General features: G+C 42.1%; 1 protein-coding gene across 1 annotated transcript in view; it reads left to right on the top strand.

The window, feature by feature from the left end:
- Positions 1–21,521, top strand: part of LOC149932261 (adenylate cyclase 1-like) — a 144,958-nt gene extending 123,437 nt beyond the window's left edge. The window contains exons 7-18 of the mRNA XM_090156989.1: positions 14,409–14,567; positions 14,697–14,841; positions 14,907–15,130; positions 15,208–15,450; positions 15,542–15,626; positions 15,699–15,794; positions 15,860–16,119; positions 16,188–16,428; positions 16,541–16,687; positions 16,753–16,851; positions 16,914–17,162; positions 17,231–21,521. Of these exons, the coding sequence (XP_090013115.1) occupies positions 14,409–14,567; positions 14,697–14,841; positions 14,907–15,130; positions 15,208–15,450; positions 15,542–15,626; positions 15,699–15,794; positions 15,860–16,119; positions 16,188–16,428; positions 16,541–16,687; positions 16,753–16,851; positions 16,914–17,162; positions 17,231–20,203 (4,921 nt within the window). The 3' untranslated portion in view covers positions 20,204–21,521. The remainder of the gene's footprint in view (positions 1–14,408; positions 14,568–14,696; positions 14,842–14,906; positions 15,131–15,207; positions 15,451–15,541; positions 15,627–15,698; positions 15,795–15,859; positions 16,120–16,187; positions 16,429–16,540; positions 16,688–16,752; positions 16,852–16,913; positions 17,163–17,230) is intronic.
- Positions 21,522–21,845: the final 324 nt, after the last annotated feature.

Consider the following 21,845-nt stretch of genomic DNA (forward strand, 5'->3'; position numbering starts at 1 on the left):
TGGGATGAAAACCCTTTTTTTTTTCGGAATTTACAGAGGCCTTTTTTTACGGAAATTTTCCGATTTACAACTCTAGAATTTTTTAAGTAATGTTACGGATCCCGACTCTTAGATAGCGTGAACAATATCCCGGAGCAGTTTGGCAGCGGACCGAAACCCAATTCATTTAGCATCACTAACATAGTTACAAATCAAGCTAGGCTTTCTCGCGGTGCTTCCGAACTGACGACGCTCTAACATAGCTCTGTATATTTGTCGACTCAGCTTCTACATCTCTCGCTCTTCCTCGTTAGATATCTGCAGTTAGTTAGTGGAGGAGTTGGCAATGAACCAAGTACTTCCCACACGCAGAGCGACGCGAAGACTTATACCCTTTCCTACGCGTTGATACTAGTACGTGGTTAGCCTTGTATAAAATTCGGCAATTTCTTTTCTTTCTTTCCATTCATAATTACGCGTCATACGAAAACACGGGAGAGATAGCTAAGGGGGGGGGGGCTTAAAATCCCCTAACCTTAGCCACGTCTAGTCCTTTCCCCCACCCACCCACTTCTCGGCAAAATCAAAAGGTTTATTCCCCCCCCCCTGCCTCTTCACTTTCTTCGGTGTCTTTTTGAAGGTTTTCCAGTTAGGAACAAGTTCTCCGTAAAATGATTGTCCTTGAAAGAGTCTAGCTCCTAAGATGAAACCGTAGCAGACGACGCCGGTCGCGGGGGCCTGTAGCAACAGGGGATCCGACGTACTCCATCATTTTCATAATCAATACCGGGGGATATCTCGGGTCCCCGAGAAATTATTCGTCGGGTGGTTGGCTGGGATCCAACGGACCCCGCGTCCAAAGTCCTAAAGTCCCGCTATTTCGGGAAGAAAATTAATAGATTCGGTCCCCGACGACGCGCCATTGCTCGTATAATTGTCGGATTTGCCTAATTACGGCCGTTGCCACGGCGACCGTAACAATTAAGACGCGTTACGGAGATAATTGGCCTTGTTACCAAGTTTTAGATTCCATCGGTCCTACCACGCCCCTTACACCCCCTCCCGACGAATTCGACGTTATAGAGAATCGGTATGATCCGCCATCTGGGCGTCGATACATTTGGGAAGTGGGTCCAAAGTCAGTGGACAGTTCCGTCGAAGGCAATGACGACGTAAAGTTTACCTTAGCGCCCAAATTGATAAGCTTCTCAGTTTATAACGATCTCATCTTGGCTGCGATCCCAATTTACGACAGGGAGTCAGTTAGTTCATCAACTGCCCATCTGTCGTTCTACCGTGTCGTACAGCACGTTTTCTTGTTATAAACTCTCGGAAAACTAATCTGAGAAATACGTGAGTTGTAGAGCGCTCGTCTAATCGCTTGGTCAACACGGAACTAGTTTTATAAGTGCGCTCGTTATTTACTGTCTTGTCTCGTTGTTTTCCACCATACTCGATACCAGGTGTTAATTGAAACAGCGGAACTAAAATTGTAAGCTCTTATTCCTGGTGGAGTTCTACCACTCACAACCGAAGCACTTTCAGTAGAAGAACATCTTTGGACTACCCCGAGTAGTTTCAGCCCACTTTTTCTCAATGTTATGTTGTATATAGAGCATAGCGCCGATTTGATTGGAGTCGGCGGCGGCGTTTCGCGAAAACCACCCGGCGGCGGCGCGGGGTGCCGATTTGTCAAAATTCCTAGGAGGCGTTGAATTTTTTCGGTGGCGGTGGTGCGAAGGGGCCAAAGTTTCTCCCCCTTTTTGAAAATTCAAAAAAAAAATCAAAAATGTTTAGAATGAAAAAAATAAAGTTACGTAGAAAATCCCAAAACAATTTCGGCGGCGGGGTCAAAATTTAACGGCGGCGCGCTGAAAAGTAAATGACGCGGTGGTTCGGCGCCACACAAAATATCGACGGCTGCGGCGTTGGATCGGCGGCGCTAGTCTCCATAGTAGTAAGAGTACCCATCAGAAATAATATGAAAGACGTTTTTTAGGAGATGTAAAATTGAATTTAAAGAGTATCATTGCAGATTATGTTTGCCAACTCAGGCAAATTTTGCCAACTCAACCTAAGTGTTGCTAACTCTGGAAGAAGTTGGTGAGTGTAGCTTGAGCCTCGAGGGCCTGACCGCTTCCCGTAATCGGTGTACACCCTAACTGTAATGATTACGTAATCTTCTGAATTCTTTTGTACTCATTCGTAACCCCGTAATCATTTGTAATCTTCGTACTCATCTGTAATCACCCGTAATCATTATGAAATCACGCGTACTCATCTGTAATAACGTGTAATCATTTGTAATAGCGCGTAATCATCTGTAATCACGCGTATTCATCTGTAATCAAGTGTAAAGCTTTATTTCCACTGGCGCGCGCAACAACGTTTTACGCGCGTAAAGAAAATAACATTATGACGCGCGCTAGTGGAAAACAAGCTTTATCATTTGTAATAGCGCGTAATCATCTGTAATCACGCGTATTCATTGGAATTATCCCGTACTCAATTACTCATCTGTAACAATTTTAAAGTTTTGGATTGCCTGTGTACTCATCGTAATCATTCTGTACTCATTGTAATCATTCTGTACTCATCGTAATCTTTCTGTACTCATCGTTATCATTCTGTACTCATCGTAATCATGTGTACCCATCGTAATCATCTGTACTCATCGTAATCATGTGTACTCATCGTAATCATCTGTATTCATCGTAATCATGTGTACTCATTGCCTAATCATGTGTACTCAACTCATTAAAGATTACGTAAGCGATGTACAGGCAAATTCTTACGGGTTAGCCACTCGGTGTAGCTCCTCTGTAGAGCCCGACGCCGCCGTTGATACGCCGCCGACCTTTTCTTGGTGCGCCGCTATTATTTTTGATCGAAGTTGGCCAACAACGAGTAGTATTCTTTCTAACGAGCTGTTCTGTTTTCCAATGAGTTCATAGTTATAAAAATGTAGGTCTCAAACTTTATTTGTAAGGTGTGGAAACTTTTTTTTAGAATAACGAACGCACAATAGTCTTTTTGTTAATTATTTTTAATTTTCTTATATTATTAAACTCATTTTTAATGCCGACGCCACCGCCGCTAATTAAACTACCCTAAAACCGCCGCCAATACCAAATTGTCGCTCTAAAAATAGGTCACGCCGGCGCTGGTCATTTTTCATCGGCGTCGGACTCTCGACCCATTTGACTGGTCATCATCAGATACTCCTCTGCCGCTTCCTGATGGCCACGGCCTTGGCTTGTTAGACTGTGAACCCCCGTCTCGTAGCTCTCTATTTCGAAGCATTGGATACCTCCAAACAAAAGCAACTTTAGTTGATTTTCATTCAGAGTTAAGAGCTGGAAAGAAAAAAAATGTATAAGCACTGGTCCTCAAGTTATAGCCACTAAAAAGATAGGTAAAATAAAAGCTAGGAGCTCGTTTCCTTCGGCGTGATAGTGTTTCGGGTGAAACAATTCAAAACGCGTCGAGTAGGGGGAAACACTGCCGCGCCCTCTAGGATTTCTCATTCTCGAGAGACGTTAACGCGCCGCCTAGCGTTTCCCCGGAGAAAGAAATCAATTTTCGTAATGCGTGGAAATATTTCTCCAGCGAATACTTTTATTTTTGCGCCCGGACAACGTGGGATGCAAAGGCTACCATTTTTCTATTTTTTGGTCGTACGCTGAGAGCAAAAAAATTCACGGTCCGATGGGTACGCTCGTGTGGGAGATGGATGGCTGCAAACCTTTTGTCTATAAGTATTTCGCTTTCCTCCAGTCTAATATGACCTCTAGCGAGACTTTTCAAGCCTGTGTTTTTTTTTAAATCAAGCTGGTCTTGTGTTAAAAGTTTCAATTTTTACCATATCCGCTTTAGGATTCTTTTTGTTTTCATTCTTTAAAAGGTGAGGGCGTCTAATTTTTTGTAAAACAGGAGTTTCAAATTTCGAAGTACTTAAAGCAAGTCGTTGCTCTAGCGTAGTAACTTGATGGCTTAATAGATGTCGTTGTCGGTAGGTGAGAACATAGAAATAGAAATGAGACTATAAGCACGATTAGATTGTGGTGAGATGTACGAGTTAGAAGGCTGCCATGAGAGTGGAATCGCTAGAATTCTTTGTGGGAGCACGCCATCTATTTTAAAAAGTTTAATTTTTGTTTAATAGATGGCGCACTCCTGCGTGGATTAGTAGCGATACCACTCTCATGGCAGCCTTCTAGCTTGCCCGCAGGGCCGGATTAACCAATAGGCCGAATAGGCCTGGGCCTAGGGCACCAAGCCTACAAGGGGCACCAAGAGGGTTCGAAAAAAATAAAAGTACAAAACTTTAATCATTTGCTTTTCACCAAATATTTTCGTCCACCCCTATGAACCAAAAATGTTTGATTGTCACGTTCTCTGACGGACTGCCATCTAGCCCCTGACGACATACTACATCTGGCAGCAAAATGAATTTTCCTTCCATTTCTCAATTATAAATTGAGGAAGCGCCTAGCTTGCTTCGCTCGCTATTGAAAGGGGGCACCAAAATTAACTTGGGCCTAGGGCCCCATAAAGTCTTAATCCGGCCCTGCTTGCCCGTTTTCCTTGAGATTACCGGATAGCGCAGGTTTTCTAGTCTCATTTATATTTCTATGTGTGAGAATGATTGTATTAGGTTTAAAATAAAATTCGATGTAAGCGAATAAAGGAATGTACACGCATTTATTGTGTTTATCAACAGAGATTGTAGTGCATTGACTAAATTTGAAAAAGTGGCAAAATTAAAATATTTCGCGCTGCTGCAACGATAGAGACGGCAATTACTTTAAGGTTAGGTTAGTAATTATAAAATTTAAATTGTCATTTATACCATGTTTATAAATTGCAAATTATCGATTAGGTTTGGTTTATATATATAATAATAATATTATTATGTTTTATCAAATCAGTTGCTGTGGGTCAAAATTTCAACCAGATAGTTTAAAAAAAATTGTTGTGGATTAACTATTTCTTAAAAACGTTACGGGTAGTTTTCTTCGCAGAGTTAATCTGAGAAATCTAACAATAGGGGGCGATACTTTACTGGGTCATTTTGTTGCCGTGTGGGAAAGTATCCAAGGGGTTTTTTTCGGAGCCGCCACTTGCCTTAAGTCACCAGGACAATAAGGGCTAATGACCGCGATGCGACAAACTGAGTAACGGTGAAAAATCGCTGAGACTCTAGCTGCAAAATATGATGGAAATCGACTCGGGCCGTTAACCGGGGTCATAAATCACGTTACTCGGCCCATTCCCAAAACACCAACGCTTCGATAGAGGTTGAAAGTTCCAAATTACGAGTATTAACTTGGCAGGTTTCTGGTTACAGCAGACGCGAGTGAGGTTTTTTTCTACAGCCAGAGGTTTTCCGTCGCGGCAATTACCGCTTCGGTTTCTAAATTTAGAGCCGTGAATTCCACGAGAATATTTAGAAGAAATGATTTGTGGCCTACCTGTACACCTTCCTAATTATGACTGAAGGTGTTCCGTTGGCTGTAAAAGGCCATTAGGTTGGTTCTGGCTAGAGGTTATTCATTCAAGCAGGGCCGTAATAAGGAGACGGTGCCAGAATCGGTGGGGCGCCGAAAGAGTCGATTCTTTTTTTAAATTTACTTTTAAAATTGTCGATTACATTTTCATAAAATTCTAAATTTGTGGTAATTTAAAAAAATGGTTAATCATAATAAAAATTATATTATTATAATAATTATTGCTTTGTATAATATCTGTTGTATCAAAATGTGATACCACATAGCTTTTCGAAAATACCCAGCAAACAGGCAGTAAGTAAAGATGTGAAACTCCAGAGGAAAGTGCGGTATCCCCTGACCTTATCGAACTCTGGCGCCAACCTAGCGGTGGTTTATTAAACGAAATCAGAGTAATTTCTAAAAGATAAAGACGGGGAAACCGATTTAGCGAAGAGTACCATCTGATGGTAAGCGAAATAGCGCTGAAATATCGGCACAATGGATGGACAGCAATCTCGTTGCGCAATTATCCAAAAGCAAAAAACGCAGAGACAAGCGCAACATTGGTTCAATTCCTAGGTGCCTACGTTCAGAATTAATTTTCAGTAGGTTTAAGTTAAATTCAGTTAATTTTAACTAATTTAAAAGAATTTCACAAAAAGTCTGGTGCGGAGTTTAGGAAACAGAGAATTAAGAGATAATAAGAAAGTAGGAAGTTAGCTGAAAATTGACAAAAATGGTTACACCAAAACATTGAAGAAAGTCATTGCACGGTGAGCACCAATTCTTCCGCTGCTACTACTGTTCCATTAATAGGTGTTGAGTCAACCCTCGAGTCAATCTACTGATTATAAAACTCGCTACACCAAACATTTAGACAAACCAGTGAAACTACTGTAACTACTAACTACATGTACGTCGAAAACTAGTCCGTCGCAAGCAATTGATTTTCGTGACCCTGGGACATGGCCTAAATGACCAATTTCTGAGCAATTCGTTAAACTCTTAGTTAAACAGTGGCCTAAGCAAGATACGGATGCGAATTTTTTAAATTCCGCAAATGAAGAAGGTCGTATTTAACAGCAGTTGTTTTTTTTGCCTAATGGTGAAAGAATTAATAGAGAATCACTAATAAAAAATCTGTGTTTTGTTTCCCTTGTATGCTATTTGGGACAAGCAAAATGTCATCATCAAGTATAACCGATACCTCTAGAGGTTTTTCAACGTGGAAGAAACTCAATCCACAAATTCCAAGTCATGAGAACAATGCAGAACACAGAACTGCATTTATTATTTGGTAAAAAATTCAAAAGCAATTGAATGTTGGAAAAACAATTGACTCTTCACTGGAAAGGGCCATAGAGCAAGCGAAAAATAAATGAAGGCATATCGTACGGGCCGTAATAGATGTTACATTGTTTTGCGCAGACAATAACTTGGCACTTCGAAGCTCTTCGAATAGCATTGGAAGTCCTAATGCAGGAATTTTTCTTAATACGCTAAAATTAATCGGAAAATATGATAGCGAAATCAACAAGCACATCAAAAATATTCAATTGACAGACACCAAGCATATTTCCTATTTTTAATGGAAAATTCAAAATAAAGTTCTAACTTTGATTGATTCTTATGTCAGAACTAATTATAAAAGAAAGAAATAGAGCCAAATATTATTCGATTTCATTTAACTGCACACCTGATGTATCACACAAGGAACAAATGACACAAATAATCAGATATGTAAAAATATCTCAATTTGTTAATATACTCTCGAGGTAAGATTTATCGATTTTATAGAATCTAAAGACAAAACTGGCTTAGGATTAGCCACCAAAGTGTTATCAAAAATTGAAAATGACGGAGTACATTAATAACTCTAAGCCTCAATGTTAAGACAATGGCGCAAATAAAAAAGAATGAGTTTGCTACATTTGTACCTTGTGCTGCGCACTCTATTAACCTTGTTGGTGTACACGCAACTAGTGTTTCACCACGCATGATCACATTTTTTGGTATCGTACAAAATTTGTTTGTATTTTTTTTTGGGTCAACTAATCGATGGGATATTTTAAGGAAACACTTAAGCTACGTTCACACTTACCCCTAAATTCGCTTCGTTTAGATAACTGGTTTTTAAAACCAACGTGAGAAATCGCTTCGTGTTTGTTCGGGAAGCAACTCGTCCAAGTCAGTTCGCTTAGAATCGCTTTCAAAACGACAAGGCGGGGAAGTAAAATTGCTCGTATTTCCAAAAATAATGGGGATAAAATTGTAAACAATGTCAAATAATATTACTATATGTATATTAAACATGATTACCTAATTGTTTTGGGATACATTTTAGTATTTTCAAAATTCTAGTCATAATTTGCCTTGGCTATAAACGCACCGGGGTGAAGCGATTTCGCACGTGTGAACCAAGAATTATCGTAGGCGGTCAAAACTGGCATTCAAACAGACCTAAACTGGGTTTTAGGCTCTAGTGTGAACGTGGCTTTAGACGTATCACTGAAAGCAAATAGTAATACCAGGTATTCAGCCAAAAAAATGCAGCGAACCCTTTACATAATGAATTGCAAAATGTAATTATTGGGATATATGAAATAATTGAAGAAAACAAAAATCCCGAAAACGCAGTTTTATAAAACAGATTAATTACGAATTCGTTTGCTGTCGGACGCTTTAGAAAATGATTTTGGATAAGGTAGATCGAGTAAACATTGCCTTACAGAGAAAAAACATGATTGTTGCCCGTGGAAGTAAACTTTTAAGGGGACTAACAGTAAGGGACCAGCTAATTCAACTACGAAATTGTCTTTAAGATATTTACGAGGAGGCCTGTGATATGTGTAAAACTTTAAACCTAGAAACCAAATTCAAAGGAAGATGAAAGAGAAAAGTAAAAAGATTGGTTTCTTGAGCATGCTGAAGATGAAGGAAGTAGCGTGCTTGAAAAGAAAAATTCCAAATTGACTGTATTGAAGTACTTGACCTTATACATAATCATCTGGATTGGCGGTTTCGGAAATTATCAAAGTACTCCGATGACTTCGAATTTCATTCTTTAAAATCCCTATATAGCCAACATGCCACCTGAATTAAAGGCTTCAAAAGTCGCTTGGTGACTTAGGCCTAAGGTGGTGCCTTGGGTATTAGCCTAGCTGATTATTATTATTATTATTATTATTATTATTATTAGAGAAAAATAGTTTGAAGATAGCTCAAAAATACCACTGTGACTTGAATGCTGAAGAATTAGCTTCAGAAGAAGCAAGCGCAAAACACATACAAATGACGTGACGTACATCATTGGCAACGGTGAATCTTTTTTTTGAGATTTCGTTGCTTTCAATCTGAAATAATCTACGAAGATCACGCGCAGAGGAATCGTTATTAACAGCCCTTGAGGGTCCTATGATATGCCTTGACCGCTAGAGCACAGGCTCGAAGGCGCTGAAGATAATCGGTGTAAAGTGTTATGTAGGGATATTATAAGATTTGTTTTGGCAGCTTTCCTAGCAAGGTCTCCTTAGCATTACCGTTTAGTAATAATGAAAACAACGTAATATAATCTTTGGTTAAATCTAGAGAATAACCTATACGCTTAGCAACCAAATAAGTGTTTCTACAATAGCCATATTTTAAAATTTATTTAAATCGTGAAATTATCACAACACGATCTGATTTCTAATAGAAGACCTTCATTCGAGTGGCTGTTTTGAAGAACACGTGGAATGCGGAGGTACTTTCCGCAACAGCAAATATCTTCTCAAACGACTCGAGGAAAGTTATTTTGAAGTGGTATTTGTCGAACCCCTCTTTGAGCCCTAAAACGAACCTCTTTTTTCCATTTTTCCGCGTCCTCGCGTCTGAAATTGAGCGGCTGTAGCCGAATCATTTGGCCGAATATTCGTGCCTAGTTCCCAAAGACTTAAGTCAAGAGAGCGGGAACGGAGAGAAAAGTGGAGAGGAACGCTTAGCTTCCAACTTGGACGCTTCGATACCTCTCGAGCTCAGCCATCTCGGTCTCTTTGATCCTCAGCCGTGGCAACCCTCTCGAAACCACGGTTGCTAATTGCGAACTTAAGTCCTCCTAACTCTCGACGCACGGTTTCCGCTTTTACTCAACAGTGATAAACTTCTAAAGGGTGCAGAAATGAGACGGATTATTTAAACGAGGGATTTAGGCCCTAATTACCCGTTTTTTTTATCCGCTCATTGCCTCCGAGGAAAATAGCCTTGTCCAGTTTATCGATATCTTCGTATAATAGGGAAATCTATAATGATCATTATCTCCACGAAATCAAAGAAGGTCGATTAATCGAAGTATAAATTTGGAAGCTCGAAGGTTTGGTTCCGCGAATTGTTTTTTTTTTTTTTTTTTGCCGCTGAGAGCTCTGTTGATTGGCTTTTAGGGGGAAATTTCTGTAGGATACTCTATTCTCACCGCCTGGTGGAAAATTCAGTCGTTTGCGCCTTTGCCGCAGGCGTTTCTTCGATCTTAATGTAAGATGGTTTGTCCGAAGAAGACTGCTTAAAAATCTACCGCGTGAATGTTGTCAAAACTCCAATCTTCCTATACTGAAGTGCGGATTACTCTAACAAGGAGACACACCGATTTCGTTCAAACTCGAGGGATTGGTAGACCTTCATGTAACTTGAAAAATCCTAAAGGGAATTTATTCAATGGGCAACGGTTTTGCCCTGGCAACATAAAATGGAAATTTTTCCTACTTAAGCCATATCGGTTCATTTTCACCCATTTGGTTCAAATTGATCAAAATGTGATCAATTTTGATTTTTTCCGTCAATTTTTAACAATTGTTTTTATAATTTTGGTATTTTAAATATTTTTCAATTTTTTAAATTTTTTCACAGGGGGGACCCTTGGAATCGGTCCAAATCCCATGTTATTTTCAATGGGAAAATATACATTTTATGTTGTCAAAATAAAATTTTTGAAAAAGCTAAAAATAGAAAACATAAATAAAAAAATTATGAAAAAGTTCGAAATTGATTAAATTTTTTACAGGGAGGTAATTAAAATTGGTCAGATTCCCATGTTATATTCAATGGGAAAATTTCCATTTTGTGTTGTCAAAATTATTTTTGGTTGCCATGGCAAAACGGTTGCCTATGGAGACATTTCCCTTTAGGGTTTTTCAAGTTAAATGAAGGTCTACCAAACCCCCGAGTTTGAACAAAATCGGTGCGTTACACCTCGGGTCGTCTCCTTGTAAGTAGAATATAAGTTGTCTAATTACAATACTTACGACGCTATTGTTTCGCTATTTGGAATTTTAGCTTCCTTTGCCATTAATAGATGGCAGCATGCTCCCCAGTAAAGTCGTTTTTTCGAAGAATCGTATAGATTAATTGTCATCTATAATAACAAGGGCCTTATCTTTATGCAGGTGGCAATGATGGAGCCGACTGTTGCTTTAAAATACTGCCACCACAATTTCTACCCTTCACTTTTCAAAACATCTTATACTCCCTTTAAGCGAACATTCCGAACTCTGAGCTGAAGGGGCCGAGTCGATTTCGCGTAAAAAAAGGGGAAACAAGGGTTTGGCAAATAATCGCTAACCGTCTTTAGAAAACAAATTAGTCGGACTATCGGGAAACGATCCCCAGCGCGCGATTTCATTAGGGAAGATGGTTCACTCTAATCGAAAGTGGCGGCATGCGACGGGGGCGGCGGGAAGCATGGAGACTAGTAGAAGAGAGCTTGATTTCCAGCAATTACCGTCCGTCAAACGCGCAAATTAATTTATTAAGCTGCGGGCGGGGGTTACACGGATGACCGGCGATAAACGCTCTCCCGATTTGAATTAATTAAGAAACTAATAAAGTTGTCGAGCTAGTGTCACTGGACTCCGAATCTCCGGTGACGTTTCTGTTCTCCCCGCCCCCCCGTTTGCAATCAGCCCCCGGCGCGTTACTGAAATTTGATATTTTTGTTTGAGCCCCTCTGAACTCTAATCTTTCACTGATACGAATCATAATAAACGCGTTATAATTATGAAATACTTACTACGGATATATCCTAACGATACACACGCCATCTCTTGAAAAGTGGAGGAACCATAATTTAACTAACGACAATTTCTAGAGTAAACGATTTACTTCGGTAGTCGTAACTATAGTGACACCTAGGAGCAATAAACACAGCACCCCACACAAGGAGAACGCAACCCGTCAAAAGTGGTGCATTTTCTTTCGTACAGTTTTCATTGGTTAGACGCTTTAGCGCCTGCTGCCGTCGGAAGGGGAAAAATCGGAAATTGTCTTCCCCCTTTCCGTAAAACGTTCAGCGTAAAGGCTCGTCCAATTAAATTTGTACACAACACTGTGTTAGCGTGTTTTAGGGCTAGTTGCGTTCTCCTTGTGTTTGTCCTAGGTGTCACGAGATCAAAGGTTGACCCTGCGCTCGTGTTAATAGTGGTCTTGGATATGTTTAAAATGTGTATTTCGAAAATAAACTAAAACTTTATAATAAGAAATAAATACTATTAACAGGGCGATTTCGACCTTCAAATTGGTTATCTCTACCATCAAAATGGCGATCTTTAAAATTGGAAATTTGGCCATCTCAACAATTAATATTCTACTTTATAGCCGTTCTTATTTCCAAGACCGTTTACTAGTCCGGACAAGTAAATTTCTAAAAAAGATTTAGTGGCGCCATCTGTAGAATTGCGAACATAAATGAACTAAGGTTTTCGTAATATATCTTGTTCTACAGACGGAAACGTTAGAGACGCATTTTCCCGGCCTTTTTTAATAAAGGCGAGCTCGCGGAATGTTTCTTTATTAAAATTAGTCGAGCTTGCACGGCCTCCATTTTATTCAATTAAATCTTTCGGCGTGGCGGTGAGGAGCCGGTGTGAGCGGTTACGTGTAGACACTGGCCCTGACTCTTGAAACCACTTTGCATACTTAATTAGGGCAAGGGTTAGCCAACTTTATTCTAACCGCTTCGGATGGCCTAGTCGCTCTCTCAGCGCCGTCAGGACACGCGTGTCGTCGCGTCGCTTTCCGACAAACAGCCAGGGCGCCGGAGAATACTTATCGATTCTGAAACGAACGGGGATTAGTCGGGCTGCGTACTTGCCTCCCAGCGTCCGCTCCCATCTCCGCGAGCGCCACCGCCGCTTCGATACAGCGCTTCACTCGCTCGAGAACCGTTTAAAGATAATATATAGAGTTGCCAGAGACATTATCTATCTATCTCCCCTCCCAATAAAGCCGAATATTTATTAGGTAAATTTGCCTACTGTTTACTTCCTCCCCTTCAGAATTCCTAATATAGATATGGTAAACGGTTTTACTCCCATATTTTACATTTCATTACGTATACTCTCTAAACAAAAATATCCGTTATCATAAAGTGTATAAATTTGGAATACGATACGTTTCCGTGTTATACAACGCGCCAAAGTTGTCAAGCTTAAATCCAACTACAAATTAAGCGGCCTATACAGGGTGTTTCAAAAGGTTATGCAAATATTTTAAGGAGTTGTAGGGGTGAGTTGAGAAGTATGCCTGTTTTTTCCCCATTATCTTACGATGATTTCAAAGAGCGCCAGAGAGCTTCAAAGTGTGGCCCACTAGCCCCTGGAAGTAGGCTGCAACAAGCGCCAAAACAAGCAGCGGGGAAATGCCAACATTAAGGTTGGGGTTCGTGTGATAGGTAAAAAAGGACTTTGTAAACAAATCGAGTTAATCAGCGTAAAAAAAGTAAAATTGAACAGTATTTAAAGTCCCTGCTGCTTGGTTTTGCGCTAGTTGCAGCCTACTTCCAGGGGCTAGTAGGCCACACTTTGAAGCTCTCCGTCACTCTTTTAATTCATCGTAGGAAAATGTGGAAAAACAGGTGTTCTTCTCAACTCACCCCTACAACTCCTTAAAATATTTGTATAACCTTTTAAAACACCCTGTATAAAGTACCAGTTCCCCGGATTAAAATTATTCATACCCAAGGCACCACCTTAGGCCTAAGTCATCTAGCGACTTTTAATGCCTTTAAACAGGTAATTGTTCGTAATAATTTCGCTGAATCGAACGAATCTATTGTGTCAATATGCAAATTTTTCGTTCAGAGCTTTATCGGAAATCTAGGACTTTGCGAAATTGTAACGAAAATATTACCAAAACAGCTTAATTTATGACATACTTCCAATAAATATACGGTCTAAGCGCTTTTCTTCGAACGTTTTTACACGTTTCGAGTATTTCAAATAAAGGTTTGTCTAAATTCGCAAAATCCTACCTTACCTACTATTTTATAAATTGTATTCCAAAATTGGTCAACCAACTTTTTCCCGAAGACTAGTATATAAAATGGGGAAAAGTAGTTTACTTTTAGACAGTGATAGAAAATGTTGATAGGTCAGTTCCTTTTGATTTGAAAACGTTTAAGGAAGGACCGGGTTGGGGCCTTTACGTCGGGGGAGGGGGGCCTATTTCTTCAAATATTGGATGTCCGAGCTGTTGCGGTCTCTGCCTACGAGCTCTCCGCTCCGTATATACATATACAAACATTTTCCATCTTTTTCCATCAATCTTGGGCGCTGAGCAAACTTCATTTTTTTTACCACCAGGGGAAGGAAGATAGAACTTAGGCTTCTGCATCCCGCAGAAAAGTCCCTTATTTGCAAATATAGTAGATAAGGAAACGAAATTTTCTGAGGCCAAAAAGTTTTTCGAATGTATAAAAAATGAACGCGAAGAAGGCGGTAGAATAGAACGAAAAACTTAAGAGACTATTTTCAGAAAACCATTTATCTAGAGCCGTAGAAAATGTCCGAAATACATTAAAGAATCAGGGTTTAATAGTCTAAGTCTTTTCTCTCTGTCTCTTTGGGGGTCGACTGGGGGACGACTTCGTAAGTAACCATCTAACCCAATATTTCGTCTATCGTTGTCGCGTAGGTCGGTAGTCGAAGCGACCGACGTCCAGCTGAACATGCGAGTCGGAATTCACACTGGCAGGGTGCTCTGCGGCGTCCTCGGTTTACGCAAGTGGCAGTACGATGTCTGGAGCAATGACGTCACTCTGGCTAATAGCATGGAGGCCGGTGGAGAACCGGGGTAAGAAGAAACCGATTATATATATAGACCAAAAATCGACGTCTTAATCGATGATGGTCGCGGGGGAATGAACGTCTTAATCGGAAATCGTTGGGCAATCACATCCTCGCTTTTTATTTGACGCCATAGACGCGTTCACATTACCCAGACTACCTTGGACTACCTTAACGGAGAGTACGAAGTTGAGCAGGGCTACGGAGCTGAAAGGAACGCCTACTTGAGAGAACACAACATCATTTCGTATTTCATTATTCCTTCGGCGCAACGAAAAAAGGTATATTCTTTAATGGAAGAACGCGTCTTTTTGGTATTTAACGATTCCTCTTTTGGCCTGGGCAGCCTTCTTTGTTTAGCACTTTGCAAATGCGTCATCTGAGTGGTAGCGGCCGTCGGAAACTTTCGTTCAAGAACGTATCAAACGTAGTGGTGCAACTTTTGCATTCCATCAAGTATAGCATGGACGTTCCTTTCGCTAACATGGCCACGCCCATCCCCTCGGATAAACCGTCCTTGCCCAAAAAGTTCAAAATGACCGACAAGCTGAGAAAACCTTTCAAAAAGAGGTACGAATCTCCAAACTTTTCATTGGCTCCTTTTTTCTTTTGGAAGATATTTTTCTTAAGAAACTTCTCGCTCGTAGGCATTCGGTGATGTACCATCAGCCGATGAATCGCGTCAATAAATATCTTTCGCAAGCGATCGAAGCCCGAAGCGTCGACCGCGAGAAATCCGATCACGTGAACATGTTCACCCTCTTCTTCAAAGATTGGCAGAAAGAGAGACAGTACCAAGAAGAGAAGGATTTCGGCTTCGGAAACAGCTTGGCTTGCGTCATGGCCGTCGTACTATTTTTGGGCATCCTACACTCCATCGTTCTACCCAGGTTCCTGATATCTTTATTTTTTATTCTTCCTCCCAGTCGAACGTTTTTTTACGAAGTTATTTGATAACGGCTGGATCTCTTTCATTTTCAGAACGGCTATCCTGGTGGTACTCTTCGTAACGGCCTTCGTATGGCTCATAGTGCTCTTATCGGTGGTGCTCGCCGCCAAGTTCAGGGTACGCTTATAAAGAGAAGAATTTCGGAATTCAAGCTCATTGTACCTTTCTATTTTCGTCTTTAAAAAATAGTGCATACGCTGGGATTTAAGTCGCCGGTTCAGTCTTCGGTTGACGCTTACGCTGTTCACCATAGCTTTGGTTTACGCGGTAGCGCAAGTGAACGCGGTAAGTTGCGAAGTACATCCATCTCTCTCTTAAACGAATGTAATAAAAAGAACGAATATCGACAGTTTTCATGCCACAACGAAAAAGTCTGCGTTTCATCGTCTCATAACGTCACCCAAGCACCTTTAACGAGCGACCACACCAACTGCCCTCTGCCCCAGTACATGGTCTTAAGTTGCATCTTGTCCTTTTTGCCCGTCGCCGTATTCCTGCGGATGCCCATTCTAGTCAAATCGGCCCTCTCGCTGCTGATGGGCATTGCCTTCATCCTGATCATCGAACTGACGCACTTCGAACTTTTCAATTGCTACGACCAACGAGTCGGGTATAAATAAACCTGGCGAGGGTGTGATCGATTTTTTCCGTTAACGTTTTCGATTGTTTAAATTCCAGGACCGTGGTTCCGTTGCACGCCGTGTCGGTGGTAGCCATTATTCATTTTCTACTGGCTATTTTAATTCACGGACGCCAGGTTGAATGGACGGGAAGACTCGACTTCCTGTGGAACAGTCAAGCCAACGAAGAGAAACGGGAAATGCACGATCTGCAGAGCAGCAACCGCAGGATTCTATTCAACCTGTTACCGGCTCACGTCGCCACGCATTTTCTGGATAACCAGTTTCGGAATAATATGGTATATTTTAAGAAACGTTTTTCCTCTTACGTCAAGCGGCTGATTTTAATAGAAAGGCGATTTCACGCCTTAACTATCGAAATAAAAGCTTTAAATGTCAAACTCGTTTCAGGAACTCTACCATCAGTCTTATTCGCACGTTAGTGTCATGTTCGCTTCGATACCTAATTTTCACGAGTTCTACATGGAATTGGACGGCAATAACCAGGGGGTCGAATGCTTGAGGCTGCTCAACGAAATTATCGCCGATTTTGACGAGGTATCGACCCGTACGTTGAAAGGATTTACGATAAAATATTAAACGTTTCTCGGTTCCTATTTTAGCTTTTGGACGAGGAGAGATTCAAAGGAGTGGATAAAATTAAAACAGTTGGAAGTACTTATATGGCGGCTATAGGTTTAGTACCGGAGAGCAAAATACCCGTAGGTTTCGACGCGTTTATCCCAATGAGAAGAAGATAATCGAATGTTTATTTTTTTGGCAGGAGGACGGAGGCGAGGAAGGGGCGGCGGGACATCTGTGCACGTTGGTCGAGGTCGTTTTCGCCATGAGAGAACGGCTGGCGGACATCAACGAAAATTCCTACAACAACTTCATGTTGAGAGTTGGTTTGAACACGGGTCAAGTTGTAGCTGGAGTCATTGGAGCTCGTAAGCCCCAATACGACATCTGGGGTAACACCGTTAATGTCGCCAGTCGAATGGACAGCACCGGACTTCCAAATCATACCCAAGTACGTATCGCGTGAAAGGTCGTTGTCAAGTGACGGATCTAAAGGAAAAACAATTGACATTTTTAAAGGTGACGGAAGAAGTGTATCTACTACTTAAAGGGTACCCTTACACTTTCCAATGCCGAGGAAAAGTGAAAGTCAAAGGAAAGGGTGATATGACGACGTACTTTCTGGTGGACCGAGCCAAAAACGGGGAGCACCTTTCGAACGACGGAGGTCGCAAACCAACCAACTCTTCGGGCGTCGTTCCCGGCGGTGTTCCGACCGCCCTTAGCGTCGTAGCTCAAAACATGAAAAACGTCAATCCAAATTTCGACGGACACGAAAGTCGTTTCGCTAGTGGAACCCCAAAATCAAAAAGGAGCCGAACGGGGTTCATGCCGCCGACGCCGATCTCGGAAGAAGCGCCACTCTTCCGAAAGACCGAACAATCGCCGGAAGCCACGGTGGTTAATGGATTCGACAGTACCGCTAGATACACGCAGCCGAAACCGATAATAAGCAGTACCCCGCCTAAATCGTACTCTCAATCGAGACCGAGGTTCAACCGCTCCGAAAGTCGCGGGAACAGCGAAGATAAACAGAATACGCCGGCGGTCGATCCCGATAACGGTAGAATTGCCAATAACGACAATGGTACGAGCAATAATAACAACAATAATTCGGCGAAAAGGGGGGATCCGTGGGACAGTTTACGGAAACTGAGTAGCGCGATCGCGCCCCCTCCGCCGCCAACGCTGCTTAGCCAAGAAACGCCGCGAAGGAGGTCGATGGATTTGGAGAGCTCTTCCAAAGCAAATGGCTCTCGAAATTCAAACGTGACCACGCCCACGCGAGACGGCTTCTTAGTTTTCCCGCCTCCTCCCCCCCCCGAAGCTCCTCCAAACGACGATTTGCCTAGAAGCGTTCCTCGTCTTCAAGCTCCTTTGGCCAAAGAAGAGGAAGAACCCGAAGACTGTCCCGAAACCAGGCCGGCCTCGTCCATCGACTCTTCGCCAGCCCGATCCGCGTCTTCGTCGTCTTCTCGCGACAGCTACTCGCGAACCGACTTTTCCCGCACCGACCTGGACACTCCGTCTCCGGCCTTCAGAGAAGACATTTGCCAGAAATCTTGGAACTACCCGAGTGCCAGTCATTTCGAAGCCAGTCACACGGCCGGTGATCCCTCGCTCACTTCCCCGGGAACGATCTCGAACGCCCCCAGCAGCCTGCTCACCTCGTCCAAGGAAAGCAACGACTCGTCGCCCGCTAAAGGCAAGATGACGTCCCCGACGGATCCGCACTTTCCCGCCGTGGGTGCTTCACCGTCTCATTCCGCCAACCTGGGCAAGGGCAACGCCGTTAGGCCTACGCGGCTTTGGTCTACGGACCCAGTTCGAGAAGAACCGGTGCCCGCTCGTCGCGTTAAACCGTTAGCTTCTAAGGTACCGGTTCGAACTAAAACGGACGCTGGCCAGCAAACGGATTCTCCCAGCCCCTCGACGACCAGTCCCCAGTCGCTAGCGTCGCCTCGAAGCCCCGACAGTTCCATTTCGAGTAAACGAAAGCAGTCGTCATCCTCTCAAGTCCTCTCCACGTCCCCCGATGACCGGTCCAAAAAGAAGAGCTCCAGAGAGTTGTCTTCCGAGACGAGGAGCGACAGCGCCACGCAAAGTCCAGCCTCTAACGGAAACAGGCAAATCGCTTGGACGAGTCCTTCTCTTTCCGGTTCCAACACCAGTCAGTCCGAAAACAACAGCCCGGCCAGGTACGTCAGAAGGTCGCAGTCAGCCACGGATCCCCCGACCGAGGCTAGGGCCAACTCTTTCCGAACGAGGGAGTCCGTTTCGGTTGGCACCGACGTCGACTACTTGAAACGAGGAAACGTTCCGCAAACGCGTCCGAATCCTCGACAGTCGATTCCTCTTCACGAGCTTCGTAATATGAATCAAATCCTCGCGGAACTAGGTGGACGGGCGCCTGCGGAAAATGAAGAGACTAGTCGCTTTTCCGCGAAGGACAGCCTCAACAATAATAACAATCGCAGACCCAGCGCGCCGACTAGACTCGTTGGAACGGAAGGACTGAACGAAAAAAACTCCGGTAAAACTAACGATAACCTCATTGGCCTTCGATTCGACCCATTCGAAAATAAAATGACGCTAACGCCGTTACCCTACGGCGCCGAAAATAACGGTTATCGCCGAAAACGGGCCGACACTGATGGGGACGAAAGCGATGATAGTCCCTGTTACGCGGGTTTCCCCAACAAGAGACACTTGGTCCAACCGCCCGTGCTGCCATCCCCCTCCAATTCGTCCGGTTATCGTTTTCCGGTTGAGTTTTTGCCTTCCCCCTTGAATCGGTTGTCTCGACTGAGTCAAACCAAAGAATCCGAATACGAGAACGCCGATAGTGAAAACGGAGGAAGGAGTTCGTCTTGCAGAGCCACCGACTCCTTAAGTGACAGTGACGACGAAGATTCGGAGGATGGTGACGATGACGATGACGACGATGACGACGACGACGACGATGACGATGACGATGACGACGACGATGAAAAATCCGCGGAACTTCCGTTAATGGACGACCAGGGTTATTACCCCGATGACCCGGCCTTGGAGAATGTCTCTTTAATGCACGAACAGGGTCTGACGGACGCCGAAGGAGCCTTGAGTGATTTGAACTCCATCTTCAACGATCCTTACGGCGGACGCGGCCACGACGATGATGTCGACAGCACCAGCGTCTCCTCTCGGGCCAGTAGTAGACTTTTCGATAGCGACCAGCTTTTAAGCGCGGATTCGAACCACGCCGGACTCGCTTTTTACGATTCGGAGTACGAGAACTATCGGCCGAGTAGGGTCAGCGACGACGACTCGTTCCATCGAGAATTGGTTCGCAACGCGCATGACTCGCCCGACCCCGACTATTTCGACGAAACCAACAGTTTGGACAATATTCGTTCGCTGTCCACGAATATCGCCAAGAACTTTGGGGGGCAATCCGAAGCTCTGAGCGAGGCCGATTACGACGGCAACAGTGACAACGACGTCGGTTGACAAAGAAAATATTTTAAACAAACCCCACTTTATAATATTAATTAAAATCAAAAACTGTTCAATCGCGAGTATAAAATAAGCCTTCCAATTCACTGTAATAACGATAATTAAGATGATGTATAAAAGTGTTGCCTTGTTTTCTTTTTCTTAATATTTCGCTAGAAAATATTTCCGACAGAAATATTTCCATCTACGTATAAATATTAATATTGCAAGTGATCTCGTTCAATTTGTTTCGATTTACCCGGTTAACCGAATAAAAACGACCCTTTTTGCCACTAGGTAAACTTATTACAAACATTTGTAGAATATGAAAATATTACTTAAGACAAAATTGTTAATTTATTGTTACGTAAAATGAAAAAAAAAAGCTATGCAGAGTGTTTTAGAATGTAGTTTCGGATTTGTCTCTCCTCAAAACGATAGGTCTTCAGAGTCAAGAGTTATCGTAATAACAGACGTTGATAAAATATCTCTAAGGGTAGAAGCATCCATCTTAGCCATTAACACGAAACGCGTACCCGCGCCGGCTCGAATGGGCGCGAATTGACTTCGCCTAACGATGTAAAATGTAAATATTACGCAGCGTAGGGATATGTAGTTATTTATAAACCATATTTTCTCGATGTAATAGTTTTAGAAAATTACTATATGACGTATTTCGCCCAACACAATGTTTTCTTCCGAAAGGTATTTTGAAAAATCAACGCGAGTCCGCGAAGGTACATATTTTGATCAAATAAAATTATAGGCAGATGGATATTTCTCTACTAAGAGAGATATTTTGTACTTCTGATAATAATAATAATAAACTTTGAATAAAGCGGCCATTATTTTTTCTCGTAATTAGAAATTTAAAATTGGTAGACTAAAGCCAAAATACCAATTATATGGCAAGGTGTAGTTAATTTTAGTTCTCAAATAATTGATAATATTAATACGAATTTCGACGTAGCATACTCGAAATGGTAGAGCGTAATTACGAAATCGGGAAATTTAATTGAACACATTGTGCCAAATAATGGGCCTACCTAGAGTTAGATATCAAATATCTTGCTAAATTGTAATAGAAATAACACTATTATACGAATATAAAATGTAGTAATTCAGTACCAGTAGTGAGATTGGTCGCTCCAAGCCTTCGAAGTTTACCAATAAGATGTAAGAGGGGGATCGAAAAAAGTGACTGTAGTCAATCAGGGAATTTTTTGATGGAAATTACGAACGATTTAAAGAAATGGGCTTTAACAAATCCCAAGTGATCCGTCGTTTTTGCAATGACTGAATAAATGTAACGTTATTTATTTTTCTCCTTCAATGTTCACTTTATTTCAAACATCCAAGTTCTTCTAACCTAAAGTAAATTTCATATTTCAAACAAGCCGTTTAGGACTATGGTAAGGTTTCCCCTTTGACAAAGGCTTACGTGGTATTTAGCGAAATTATTTTTCTCGTAAAATTATAATCATTAGATTCACACTTCACGAGGGTTTTTTGTACTCAAATTTATTTATTTATTTATTTCACCTCCCCAATTTATTGACTCAAACCCACTTTCCAGGGAGCCACACTAGAGAGGCGATTTACAAGAAGTTGCTGGAAACAAACTTAAACTTATTTTCTTATTCAAGGTTTCACGCGT

The sequence above is a fragment of the Leiobunum rupestre genome, chromosome 8, assembly GCF_980474605.1.
Source record: "Leiobunum rupestre chromosome 8, qqLeiRupe1.1.hap1, whole genome shotgun sequence".
NCBI classification, from domain to species: Eukaryota; Metazoa; Arthropoda; class Arachnida; order Opiliones; family Sclerosomatidae; genus Leiobunum; species Leiobunum rupestre.